This window comes from Bacillus rossius, chromosome 12, assembly GCF_032445375.1.
Source record: "Bacillus rossius redtenbacheri isolate Brsri chromosome 12, Brsri_v3, whole genome shotgun sequence".
Lineage (NCBI taxonomy): Eukaryota > Metazoa > Arthropoda > Insecta > Phasmatodea > Bacillidae > Bacillus > Bacillus rossius.
The window spans coordinates 5,737,126-5,750,929 of NC_086339.1; the positions used below are offsets into that span (position 1 = coordinate 5,737,126).

General features: G+C 37.2%; 1 protein-coding gene across 1 annotated transcript in view; it reads left to right on the forward strand.

Moving 5' to 3' along the window:
- Positions 1–13,804, forward strand: part of LOC134537436 (serine/threonine-protein kinase Pak) — a 38,654-nt gene that overhangs the window by 8,660 nt on the left and 16,190 nt on the right. Inside the window, exons 3-4 of the mRNA XM_063377865.1 lie at positions 7,800–7,959; positions 12,901–13,115. Of these exons, the coding sequence (XP_063233935.1) occupies positions 7,800–7,959; positions 12,901–13,115 (375 nt within the window). The remainder of the gene's footprint in view (positions 1–7,799; positions 7,960–12,900; positions 13,116–13,804) is intronic.

Here is a 13,804-nt window from a genome sequence, read left to right on the forward strand (position 1 = left end):
TTGGCAGTCGCACTGCGAGGGCCAATCTCCGTCCAGCGGCCATCTTGCACTTCCCACGTTGTAGTATTAGGTACTGCTTGCCTGTGATTGGTCACTACCAGGGGAACAAGTGCTAGAATTAACTACCTGTGTACCTTTTATAACATTGACTTTGGATGCTGTGGCATTATTTTATCTTGTGTATTCTTCAATTTTGTGTACGCATGACTATAATTTTTTTTTTTGTAATCTATTTTAACAATATTTGTCAGTTTTGATTTTATAATTTGTACCCTTCAAATGTATGGAATTGTAAGTGAGAAGAATGAGACTTATCATACAGTTATCAGTTATGTTAGAGTTGCTGGGAACGTCATGTTTGCCTGCGGATGGAAAATCGGGCCAGCACAGTAAGAACAACGAGACCCTTCTCACATGTGTTTATTCCCTTCTTGAGTGGATGAGTGAGGCGCAAGTTTTAGCGGATGCTGGTTTTGTGAACTAAGGTTGAAAAAGTTACGTTTGAACTGCCTTGTATTGGAGCCTTTAACTTTGAATAGTAAACTCAGCTCGTAATGCTAGATGCTCCGGCTAGTGAAAATAATCATAAACATGTCACTTATCATTTTTCTTTGTTCCGTCCGCCTTCAAATGTACGACTTATTTCCAAATGTTTTGTGGTTATTTATTTGATTTGCAATGCAATGGATTTTCTAAATGTATTGGCAAATAGATAGGTTAAGAGTGTTCAATTCTTGTGAGATTGGGAATAATTTTTCATCAACTCAGTTAAATATAAGTGTGTATGTATCCTATTCACCTACCAATGTTCCATAAGCTTTTATGATTATTACTTCTCACTATCATGTGTCTCACTAATGGCATATAATTTTCTGTCATTTTAACTGGAAAAATTTGTTGTCATGACATTACGATAACACCTATTGAGCTGCGTTGTGAGCGTTGTGATTTTGATGTTGATTCACTTTGCCAAATGTGTGAAAGAACATTAACTTATGGTTCTTTACTACAGTAGTTGTTAGTACTTAATTTATAAATTTACAAAAACATGGTTTTTTTATTTTTTATTTATCAATCAAATTTGAGAAATATTTAAATTATTGTTGAAATGTATATTTTATATTGGTATGTTATGTATAGTTTGTATTTATCACACCATTCTGATAAAGGAGTCAGCCATACCGACCACATTACAGTAACCAGTACTCATTCATGTAATTTAGTTTTATATGGCAAACAATCATCTAAACTTACCCCTGACTGCATAGTACATACTAGAGGATTATGAAGACTTGAGTCCTACACACCATTTCTAACCAACTGGAAGTGAATAGTTTTGAAATTTTTACAAAAATTATGTAAGTTTGAAAGTTTGCAAATCTGGGTTCTGATTTACTCAAGGCTTTGTCCAAAGTAGGAGGTACCTTTCTGAAATAAATACCAAAATAGTAAGATCTTTTGAAAAAAAAAAATATATCACCCTCTTCCTCCCCATGAACCTAACACCTCGCCAGGCTTTACAAGTCTCTGAATTTACTTATACATAGAGTAGTAGAGGGCTTGTAACGCAGTTACCATCGGTCAGTTGACGTGTTTGCCGCATTCGTTGGCAGCTGTAGAAAGAAACCCAAGTGAAAATGTATAATACAGAACAAGCAGCATGAAAGATAAGCACATTCAAGTCGCTTTTAAAGAGCAGTATTAGACAATACTTTTTATTCCAAACTGCTGATGAACTTAATTATTTACTGGATTGTAGCATCTTTCCATTTAGGTTTGGCTATAAACATATGCAATATCTGGCCTTACTCATTTTTTCACTGCATGTATCTACATTATAGTTACGGTTCTGAGAGTCTCTTATTTGACTACTGTGTATATTTACTGAAAATAAGTGTCACATTAATAGAGATGCGTGAAATTTTTAAAATCTATCACAAGTGACTTCATCATCAAAAAAAATTTTAATTGGACACAAAAATTAACAATTTTTCTCCAACAGCTTTAATGGATGTCTGTTATGACCATTACAAAGCATTTATATTTGAAGAGCTCATATTTTGGTATACTGTTGTAACGGAGCATACTATATTAGAAACCTTTATGGTATTTCATTAGAACATTGTTTTTAACTGGAAATTTAATAGTTCTAGTGGTAAAAATACTAGCCACAAATTGTTTTCATAGGTCTGCTGGCTGCCACCTTTAGATGAGGAATTAATTTTGGGCTAGGTATTAACGCTGTGGAACAACATGATGTAGTGTCGCTGTGGCTTGTAGACAGGTGTGTGGCCCCAGCATAGATTTGTCTGTGTTGCCTTGTCACCACGTAACGTAGCCAATCCCTGTGCTGTCTCATTGAGTGATCTCTGTATGCTGTCTGCTTCTTCTTGCTTCAGTCTTTGGCACCGCAGACTGATTATTGGTTTCCTTGTTTTGTTTCAAGCTGCCGTTGAAAGTGAGTAATGTTTGATTTTCACATTAGAGTTAGACCGGTGGAGACACCGTCTGTGTTTTATATTCAGTTGCGCATCCACTGTGTGCTCGGTGCATGCGATACATGTGCAAAGTTGTGTCCTTTTCATAAAAATTTCTTTGTAAGTTCTTCTGCATGGGTAGCTGTGAAGTGGTATTATTTATATTTCTAGGGTTATTTGTTTTAGAAATAAGTACTTAATTGCAAATGTAAATAGTTACTTTTAATGGGTTTTTTTAGTCATAATTCTTAGGTTTATAGTGAAGTATATGTACTATATTTTTATTGTAGTTGTTTCAACAAACAGATGCATGTATTCCCTAAAACTAATGATAGTGTTGGTATTTTGTACTAAATATGACACATAAGATTGAATTATTACAAATTTATTACAACTACCAAAAAAAAAAAAATAAAGCGAAACAAAGTGGCACTTTGTAAGCGAAATTCACAACATTCAAGTGTACTTAGAGGTAATTAAAGTGAGTATTAAACTTAGATTTTCATAACATTATATGAATATATAATTCACATATATATATATATATATAAATTGACTTTTGTTACAACCCTCTCTTTACTTCTGGCCCCGTACTGACTCATCAACAGGGTATATGATGCCTGAAAAATACTGGTATTCAGTACTTTTGTGACTTGTGGCTAGCTCAAATTGTTTACAGTTATATTTTAATGTATAAAAAAAAAAATTTAGTCCAGTTTTAATCTAAAAACAATGGAATAATCACTCCCGTGTTCCACTTTGACGCCTCCCAATTGAAAAATGAGCTCCTTTGAATTCAGTGGTATCTCAAATTGTGTATTTTATTTATTTATTTGTGATGCATTGCCTGTACCACTGGTATTGCCTGCACACAGACAAAAATCGCGTTGACCGAAGTGTGTTCACTGCACGCCCAAAGAAGTGTATCTCCTTTGCAAGAACTGACTAATTCCAGCACAACTTTCTACAAATTCCAACCACCTATTGAAAAGTTACCAGTTTATCACTGTAACACCATTTATTGACAAAGAGAAAACAAAATTACAGAAATGGTATGTTGTTAACACAACTATATTTCCTATAGCAATCCTTCTTTTTATTAAAAAGTATAAAAATTGTCAAATTAAAAAAAATTGAATTAATAACAATAGTAATGTCTCAAGGTTTTGTTTAGTAATTTCTAACAATTTAAAGGCCAAGCACGATTGAAATATACTTAAAGCTATGTTTTGGTGGAACAGGGAATCGTAGAGTATAATGATGAAAGTTGTAAGAAATTGACCAAGGAAGGAAGTGCGGTGGCAATTCAGCAGCTCATTGGCTGACTGCGTGGCTACTCCACCGGCTGCCTGTGCAGCGGGCTCTAGCGTTGTGTGGCTGGTCCCTTCTCAGCTCATCCTCTCTCATGTAGATTGTTCTAATGAACCTTACTGTCATGTCAACGAGTGGAATCGGAGGAAGGGTCAGACACGGCTCACAGAAAGATGACGATTTTGAGAAGCCTTGAAAAAACCAAGGTCCTGATGGCTGGACAAGAACCCATACGAAAGTCGCCAGAGGGCAGCAGAGACGTGGCCAGGGGGCATTGTCCTGGGGTCCCTTCTGGATCTCAAAAGGAAAAAAAAAGTGCGAAAACAGAATTAGGAAATAAACAGCATTTCAGCTACATAAGGTTAAAAAGATATAATTTTTGGAGATATTATTGTAATCCTTAGCTACACATATTTTTAATGTTTCTACACTGATGTGTACATTCCCGCCTTGCTGGAAATATATATGCACAGGTTCAACTAATTGCAAAAATTTCGATTCTTGCTGTGGAATCGGGACCACTGCCCAATAGCATTCTGCCTGCCCTTTCCAAAGCACTCAAACATATTATATACCAACAACTTGTTACGTTTATGCATAATAGTAACCTGCTTGATGATTATCAGTCTGGATTCCGACCTGAACATACAAGTGCCCAGCACTTCTAAACGTAACTGAAGAAATATGTACATCTGTGGACAGGAAACATGTGAGTCTACTACTCTAATTGACTTCAGTAAAGCGTATGCCACAGTTGACAACAACAACAACAACAACTTATTAGCCAAAATGCATAGCCTTTGTAATGTTTTGATGAGTGCATGTCTTTGGTTTGAATCATACTTAGCCGACTGTTACCAATGTGTCACAATTGATGATCGCCTGTCAACGTGGAAAGCTATTAAAGTGGGTGTTTCTCTAGGGTCTATCCTAGATACTTTACTTTTTTTTTTTTTTCATATTATCAATAACATAGTAAGCCAAACAACACTCACCAAATAACACCTTTATGCAGATGACATGCAATTGCTCATTGACGCTGACAAAAACTGCATTGTACCTATGATTTGGAAATTGAATAATGATCTTGAAGCAATTAGAATGTGGTGTTATTATTAATCCAGTTAAAGCACAAAGTATTTTAGTTGGTTCTTTACCTCTCATGCATAGCCTGTAAAAAAATCTTTCCTAAGACGTCACTTTAGGAAGCACAAACAATTTAGCTTTTAAATTCTTTTAAGAACTTGGGCATTATAATGGATGAACATCTATCCTGGGCAGCAAATAATGTGGCCCATGTTTATAAAAAATCATATTCTGTGCTTCACTATCTTAATCATCTAAAGAATTTCCTGCCAGTGAGTGTAGAAGCCCCACTTATGCAGTCATTAATGGTTAATCTTGATTACTGTGACATATTATACATTGACATTGCAGACTACTTGGGAAAAGGACTGCCAAAAATTCAAAATACTTGCATTCACTTTATTTATAATCTTAAATTTTGTGGTCCCGACACAATTACTATAAAAAACTAGGCTGGCTTAAACTTCACAAAAATTGATCACAGAACTCTACTTATGCTGCATAAAATACTTAAAGCAGATAAGTACTACCCAATATTTATCCCGGTGATTTACATTTTTAAGCTTGCCACAGTTTTGGGAACCTTTCTAAATCAAACTGTGAACTTGAAGTACCCTTGCATAAAACCAAAACAATGTGGAAATCCTTTACAATTACTACATCTTGCCTCTGGAACAGCCTTGGTCAGGATGTGCGACACAAGTGGTGTACTAAGATGTTAACAAAATTAATATTAAAAAAAATTCCTCTCTAAATTCACAGAGACTTAACCAATGGAATACTGAATATATGTGTTAAAGAATGACAGTATAATAATAATAATAATTTTATTTATATTTGAATATTATTCTATTTAAATAAAAACTTATATGTTTTAGGTTAGTATTTTTTTTATATTTAAAACATTATTTTATATGGTTGATTTCAGTACTAAACTTGGATGTTAAATTGGTAGATGATTCATCAGTATTTCCTGTAATTTGTAATTATGTAATTTCATGTTTGATTTTTTAGATATAACTTATTATACATTGTTTATGTCTCATGGTTCAGTTAAGAGAAGGTGTACACTCCTTAATTGTGGCAAAAAAAAGTCAAGTAAATAATATAAATAAGTAATTTTGTCAGGAATGATGTATGGTACCTAAAACGCAAGACTGTATCAGGTGTTGGTTATAGTGATAGTGTAACACAGCAGTATGTGAGGTGTTGAAATTAGCAATGAACAATGTAAAACAAGAGTTTATGGTGTTGGTAATAGTGATGAATGTTGTAACAGGATGATGCTAGTAATAGTGATGGAAGTTGTAACAAAGGAGTGTACATGTTATTGGTTATAGTGATGGACACTTAATGGGATGATGTTACACAGGAGTGTGTGTGTTGTTGGTAATTGTGATGAATGGTGTAAACAGGTGTATGTGCTGTGATGGTTATAGTGATGATTATTGTAACACAGGTGTGTGTGTGTGTGGCATAAATAGCGATAAGACAATTTGAAACAAGAGTTTGTGGTGTTGGTAATAGAAATGAACGTTTTAAAACAGATGATGTTGGTATTAGTGATGGATGGTGTAATGCAGGACTGTGTCAGGTGTTGGTTATAGTGGTAAGTGTTGTACCGTAGTCATGATGTTTGTGGTAGTGGTGGATGGTGTAACACAGGAGTGTGTTGTTGATAGTGACGGACGGTGCAAAAGAAGAGCGTTTGTGGTATTGATGATAGCGATGGAGTGTAAAACAAGTGTGTGTGTGTGTGTGTGGTGTTGGTAACAGTGTAGTGTGAGTGGGGTTGGCCATAGTGCTGGAAACAGTATAGTGTGAGTGGGGTTGGCCATAGTGCTGGATGACGTAACGCAGGAGTGTGTTGATGATAGTGACGGACGGTGCAAAAGAAGAGCGTTTGTGGTATTGATGATAGCGATGGAGTGCAAAACAAGTGTGTGTGTGTGTGGTGTTGGTCATAGTGCTGGATGACGTAACGCAGGAGTGTGTTGTTGATAGTGACGGACAGTGCAAAAGAAGAGCGTTTGTGGTATTGATGATAGCGATGGAGTGCAAAACAAGTGTGTGTGTGTGTGGTGTTGGTCAGAGTGCTGGATGACGTAACACAGGAGTGTGTTGATGATAGTGACGGACGGTGCAAAAGAAGAGCGTTTGTGGTACTGATAATAGCGATGGAGTGTAAAACAAGTGTGTGTGTGTGGTGTTGGTAACAGTGGAGTGTGAGTGGTGTTTGCCATAGTGCTGGATGACATAACGCAGGAGTGTTTTGTTGATAGTGACGGACGGTGCAAAAGAAGAGCGTTTGTGGTATTGATGATAGCGATGGAGTGCAAAACAAGTGTGTGTGTGTGGTGTTGGTAACAGTGGAGTGTTTGTGGTGTTGGTCATAGTGCTGGATGACATAACGCAGGAGTGTTTTGTTGATAGTGACGGACGGTGCAAAAGAAGAGCGTTTGTGGTAGCGATGGAGTGTAAAACAAGTGTGTGTGTGTGTGTGGTGTTGGTAACAGTGGAGTGTGAGTGGGGTTGGCCATAGTGCTGGATGACGTAACGCAGGAGTGTGTTGTTGATAGTGACGAACGATGCAAAAGAAGAGCGTTTTTTGGTACTGATAATAGCGATGTAGTGTAAAACAAGTGTGCGCACGCATGTGTGGTGTCGGTCGTAGTGCTGGATCGCGTAACGCAGGAGTGTGTGGTGTTGGTCGTAGTGCTGGATGACGTAACGCAGGAGTGTGTGGTGTCGGCCGTAGTGCTGGATGACGTAACGCAGGAGTGTGTGGTGCTGGTCGTAGTGCTGGATGACGTAACGCAGGAGTGTGTGGTGTCGGCCGTAGTGCTGGATGACGTAACGCAGGAGTGTGTGGTGTCGGCCGTAGTGCTGGATGACGTAACGCAGGAGTGTGTGGTGCTGGCGCAGGGCATGCCGGAGGCCTGGGCCCGCCTGCTCATGAGCTCCAACATCAGTAAGCAGGAGCAGAAGAAGAACCCCCAGGCAGTGCTAGACGTGCTCAACTGGTTCGACAGCTCCAGCAAGGAGGCCAAGGGCTCCAAGTACATGACCACCACCAAGATGATGGGTGAGAGCTTAGTACAATGTTGTCTCCTAAGGGGTACGTAGACCACTCACATAACACCTGTCATACGTATTGTCTCTAGAGCTCCGTCGTGCTGGTAGAGGGGAAAAGTAAAAAAAATTACAATAGCAAAAAAAAATGGTTTAAATATATATAGTCTGGGTGTGGCATCCTAATGGTTCTGTCTGTAAGGTGTATAGTCGATGTGGTCTGAGTACGCTTCCGTCTTGCATGAGCCTGAGGGGGTGTAGCTTTATTTGGTGTTTGTCGCGGGCGTGGCACGTGAAAACACAGCACTTTGTCGGAGCACTTAACACATCAGGTTGTTAACTTTGTGTGGAACTTGTAGCTTCACATTGTGTTCAATTTGTTGTTTATAGCCAATTTACTTTTATTACATTTCTTGAGATTGGCTGCTTCACTGTGTTTTCCGTAAATTTTAAGTATGCATGTAAAAACTTTTGTGATTGTGTACTCCCTGGTGTGTATTTATGTTGTCTAACCAATGTTAATTCGATTCTTTACGAGATGTTGTATTGGTAAAGGTTAAGGTAGTCCTAAAGGAGAGCTTCTTTTCTGAAAGAAAAAAAAAACATAACATTTCACCTCTTGAAGTGTTTTTGAATCCTCTAAGAGGACATTGTGATTCTTAACTAGTTTACCATTTTAATGAGTGGTTAGATTATGTACATTAAAAATAGAATATAACCGCATGAACTGTTGATTAAGCTACTACATTTTTATTCGTAATTCCTAAATAACCATTCAAATTATTTTGCAATATTTAATGTAGCTAACTTAGCCCAGCTGACCATTTTCACGATAACACAGTAATTTATATACATAAACCTAACCTAACCATTAGTTAAAATGGTAAACTACTTGAAGTATCACAACGCCTGTAACAATTCAGACTTCCCGGCTGACTTAAAGGTCCGACTATTACTTATAAACACTTGAAGAAATTTTTCTGCATGCAGAAAATACTTTTCTGTTCCATTAACTTTATATGAAATAATGTCTCTCAAACATTTCCTTAGATTATCTGTTTTTAATTTATTCATCCTTCCTTACTACTTTTTTCCAAATTCAAAAAAAATCCTCACAAAACCAAGTTTGCTGTTTCTAAAACAATTCACTTTTCTGTAGTACAGAACTTACTTCCAAGGTCATTTACGACACACGATACAACTAAAGGACTGAGTCCTTGGAACAACGACAAAATGAGTCACATTTGCCTCGTGGGCTTTGACTGAAGTAGTGAAAAATCTCTTACCTACCTTATTACCTATTTAATAAGTTGCCTGCATGCTACATGGAAAATATGTCTTAAAGTGGATTTTTTTTTATAGAAATAGGTTTTCCTTTAGACTTACCAAGGTTGGTTGATTGTGAGCTTACTGCTTTTCAGCTGAATAGATCTTTATTAGATCCATGTTGATGTATTTTTCATATGTTTGTTTAGAAAGTATGTTGAATATTATATATTTGAAAATGCATGGTAACTACCATATATGAATGTCAGATATGCAGGTTTTCTGAGACTTAGAATAGTTACAAAATATGTTGTTACCTTAAATTCTATGTAGAAATCATATTTAAATTGCATGTCTTTTGAAAGTATAACTAACTGCTTCTGATGAGATTCATTGTTTAGTCATGTGTTTATAAATAGTGTTAGTGTTAGTATTGATGTGTAGTTAGTGTATGAAAACTTGAAGTGCATGTATTTCCTGATGGTTCTTAGGCTTGCTTGCACAGCCGTGGTTCAAGGCATAGGAAAATATTAATCCATTTTATTCCAGTCGATAGATACATTGTACCTTGCAAAAAATGGGGTAGAAGATTTTAAGTTTTTATTTTTATATATTGAAACCAACATTAAGAAACGCAAGTTAACCGACATGGCCAGCCACTGGAAAAGTTTGGCGACTGAAAAACCAAAATATTTTACAATTTTTTTTTTATCCAAAAAAAAAACGGAGATTTTTCTATTATATAATGTTTAATAGAGCATTTAATTTCCCGCCATTTTCATTCCGACATTTTTTCTGTCGTACAGATAGTAAGTGCAGAATTTTTTTTTTCCCTAACCTAACTAAAACTAAGTATTTGTTTAGTAGGGGTCTGGGTTAGGGAAGACTCTTAAGTGAGTGTCATCCCGAAGCCTTTACGTCTTATCAGCTGGGTATCAGTCATGCAGGAAGGGTAGCAGGTTTGGGGATTGGCCAGCCACTGCAGCGATTGATGCCGTCACTAACGCCCCTGTCTTAAACTATAGACTGTAACTAGTTAGGTCGGGCCCAGGTAAAGCCTGCATGGACACAGGGAAAACCCTGAGTACATTTACACGGGGTTAAACAGAGCAAGCTTTAAGCAGGCAGGTGCAGTACACGACAATAAGGATGGTCCAGGAAGAAGAGTTGGAGCAGAGAGCATATAGAGTCAACCATGCTGGGGTCGGGAGCTTGGACCTAGTGGTCCGCATTGGTGTATGTGCGCGTCTGGGTTGGTACCAGTGGCCCTGGTGGCCCCTGGTGGGGGACTTAATTCGTCGCCCAATAACTGCCAGTCAGTACGTGTTCTTAAAACTATGTAATGGAATACGGTGTTGAGCACTTATAAATAATTCTTTTAATAGGTTTAAATTAAGTCAATCGAAACTGGAACATCAGGTCGCACTCCAGAAGGGATAGAGCGTCAGGTTGCCTGTTGCCAGTAAAAGGCTGTCTGCTACTAGCGGAATTATCAAATCCGTCATCGCAAAACCCTGGCTCCAGCATCTACGCTTTAGCAGCTACGAGTTAAGTTTTCAAAAAGCCTAACTGCTTTGTTGCGACGGGTCACACTCGGGACGGGATAGAACGGCAGTCTGACCCGTCGGTCAGTTAGAGAAATTTAGTCCTTCATCGTGGGGCCCTAGCCTCAACTTCTATTCATTTGTACAACTAGAACATATATTACATGTCTTTCACAGTACATTTAACTCTGATTATTTTATCTACAAAGAAGTTATTTTTTGAAGAAACTGTAAAAGAATAAATATTTGGGTGACTAGAATCAAATAATTTGAATGTATCATACATAATGTCATAGCCTAATTCAATAAATTATGTAGGTAATATATCACATCATGAATAATAATTACTGATGTAATGATGATAATACTATACAAAATTAATTTTAATAAAACTACAAAAATGGCCAAACTTTTGTGGAGTAAATAACATGTATTAATTTAAAAAAATACAAATTGTAAAAATTTAACATTTATATACAAATTGTAAAGCAATTCATACAGTCTTGAAAAAAATTAAAGAAAAGGGAATTAATTGATTTTTCAAAGATGTTTTGAAGGCTAGGCGGTTCTTTGGAAAAATGTTATTGAATCATCATCAGTTACTTTGAGGGATCCTGCTTCAATAATGCTGCTCTTAGGTTTCATTGATTTTTGGGTATCATATATGTATGTTTATCATTGAGACATTAAATAAAAAGTTTCACCAAAGACATATTTAAGTGCCATTATAGAGTTGAAAAAAAAAGCTCGTTTGAATTATTCCATCAAGTTGACGGGAAATGTAAGCGTTCCAAAAACTGGAGCTCACTCAACATTGGTAACACAGAAAAGATGTTGGGAATTAAATTTGTAGAAAATCTAATTCTCTTTTAAAAATTATATTATAGAAAATTGCTAAACTTGAGATACTTTGAAAAAAAAATTAAAGAAAAAAGTTTTAATATTATGTGGATTTGCAGCCGGGAAAAGTTTTCCTGTTGTGGACCATGTTGGATAAGTCAGTTTTTCCATGTTAGCATCAATACACAAAATTAAATTAATATCTTCTTCTTCATCTTTTGCATCACCTACTGATTGAACTATTTGATTAACCTGCAAAGCTTATTCTTAGATTTTAATTGATTTAAGTGACTGTGCAAGCCGGCCCTTTAACTTTCAGTTTTATTTTTTATTGTATATCTTGGTTGTGTTAATATATAAGTAGCTTGTAGGATATTATTAATGTTGGCTTATGTAAGTAAACTAAATAAACTACATATATGGTAAACAATATGTTCTTGGAAATCCTTTTAAGTTTACTGCTGTTGCGATTTCCCTTGCTTTGCCCCTGAAATTGTGTAAAAATTTATAGTTGAAAAACTTGAATTGGCGACATGTTTGTTTCGTAAGTATTTTCATTCAGAATTTAAGAAACCGTTTCGAGCTCCCAAACAAAAAATCACGGGTAACATTATTAGTCTTTAAGGCTCTGTCTAGCATGCCACAATTTCGTCACAGTGCCCGCTTCAAACTACTGCGTTTCGACTATCTGTGTTTTAAAATTTGTATTAATGGAATTCTTCAGCAACCAAAATACTGTGTTGTGTTCTGAATGGGTCTTTACGAAATGTTTCATTCTCAATGTTTCATAGATGTTGTTGATCCATTTCGTAAATTATGTCCGCGTGGTAAATTTACGTGGTAAAAACTGAGGTGTTTCACAATTGACAACTCCTTACTGAACATATCTTATTATTATTATTTTTTTAATCAAATGCAGTGATTCTAAGTTTGTGGTGCCTTAAGCAATTTTAAACGAGTTTTTCTCTGTCATTTTATACACTAGAAATAATATCGTAAAGTATTTAGCGTGCTATGTAGTTAATATTTCTGATGTACATGAATTTTATTGATGTTTGTCTGAAGGAACCTTGGAGGGCAGTGGGATAGAGCATGTGTAATTGTACGGTGTTTTTTATCAAATGCAGTGATTCTAAGTTTGTGGTGCCTTAAGCCATTTTAAACAAGTTTTTATCCGTCATTTTACACACTAGAAATAATTTAGTGAAGTATTTTGCGTGCTATGTAGTTATGTCTGAAGGAACCTCGGAGGGCAGTGGGGCAGAGCGTGTGTGACGGTGTTGTTGATGCGGTGGGGGTTCCAGCGCCCGCGGACCTGGCGCCCGCGGGGACGCGCGCCGCGCACTCGGGCTCCAGCCACAGCCAGCACAGCGTCAGCCACCCCTCCAGCTCGTCCCCCTCCTCCAGCACGCCCGACACCGAGGGGGGCGGCGTCACCTCGGCGGCCACCAGCAGCGAGGTGGAGGAGGAGCCCCCGCCCCCGCCCGTCGCCGCCCGCCCGGAGCGCACCATGTCCATCGTGAGTGGCACGCTACTCTGCGGCACCCGCTCTCGCAGCCAGTGTGCGGATCTCGTCATCACCCTTGATGTGATTTTTGAAGCACACAACTGGTAACATTGACTTACCGAAACCTGGCTACAATTGGAAATGTATAAGGTTGTGCATTATATCCTAATACATATTCTGTTTAAACTGTATTGAATTGCTTGACTAAACAATTGTATCGAATAATAGCCAGTCATGTAACTTAATTTTGTAGACGTGGACAAAGTTTGTGGCGAATGTCAATACGAAGTAGTCACGGGCCCCCGGGGGTGGCGCTGCTGTCTCAGCAGGTAGCCGGTCGTTGAAGGTAGCATGTGCGACTGTGACAATGAGACTGATTGCAGCGAATAAAATATCATGTCGATTCCGAAACCACAGAAATGAAATAGTCCGTACAACTGTTTCCGAATCCATTACGCAGCATTGACAAAATTATAACTAAAACACTAATGACATTACTTTCAGACCTATTACGCAAGGGGACGAAAAACAAAATTAAGAAAATTGGCATTAATTGATTTAAAATATATAAATAAAGTTAACATTTTGATGGGCAGGGATAAAACCTTTTTTTATCATGTTTCTTATCACTTGTCGATTTAAAGAAGTTTTACATGTTTATTGAAATGCGTAATAGGTCTGTAAGTTATGTCATTAGTGTT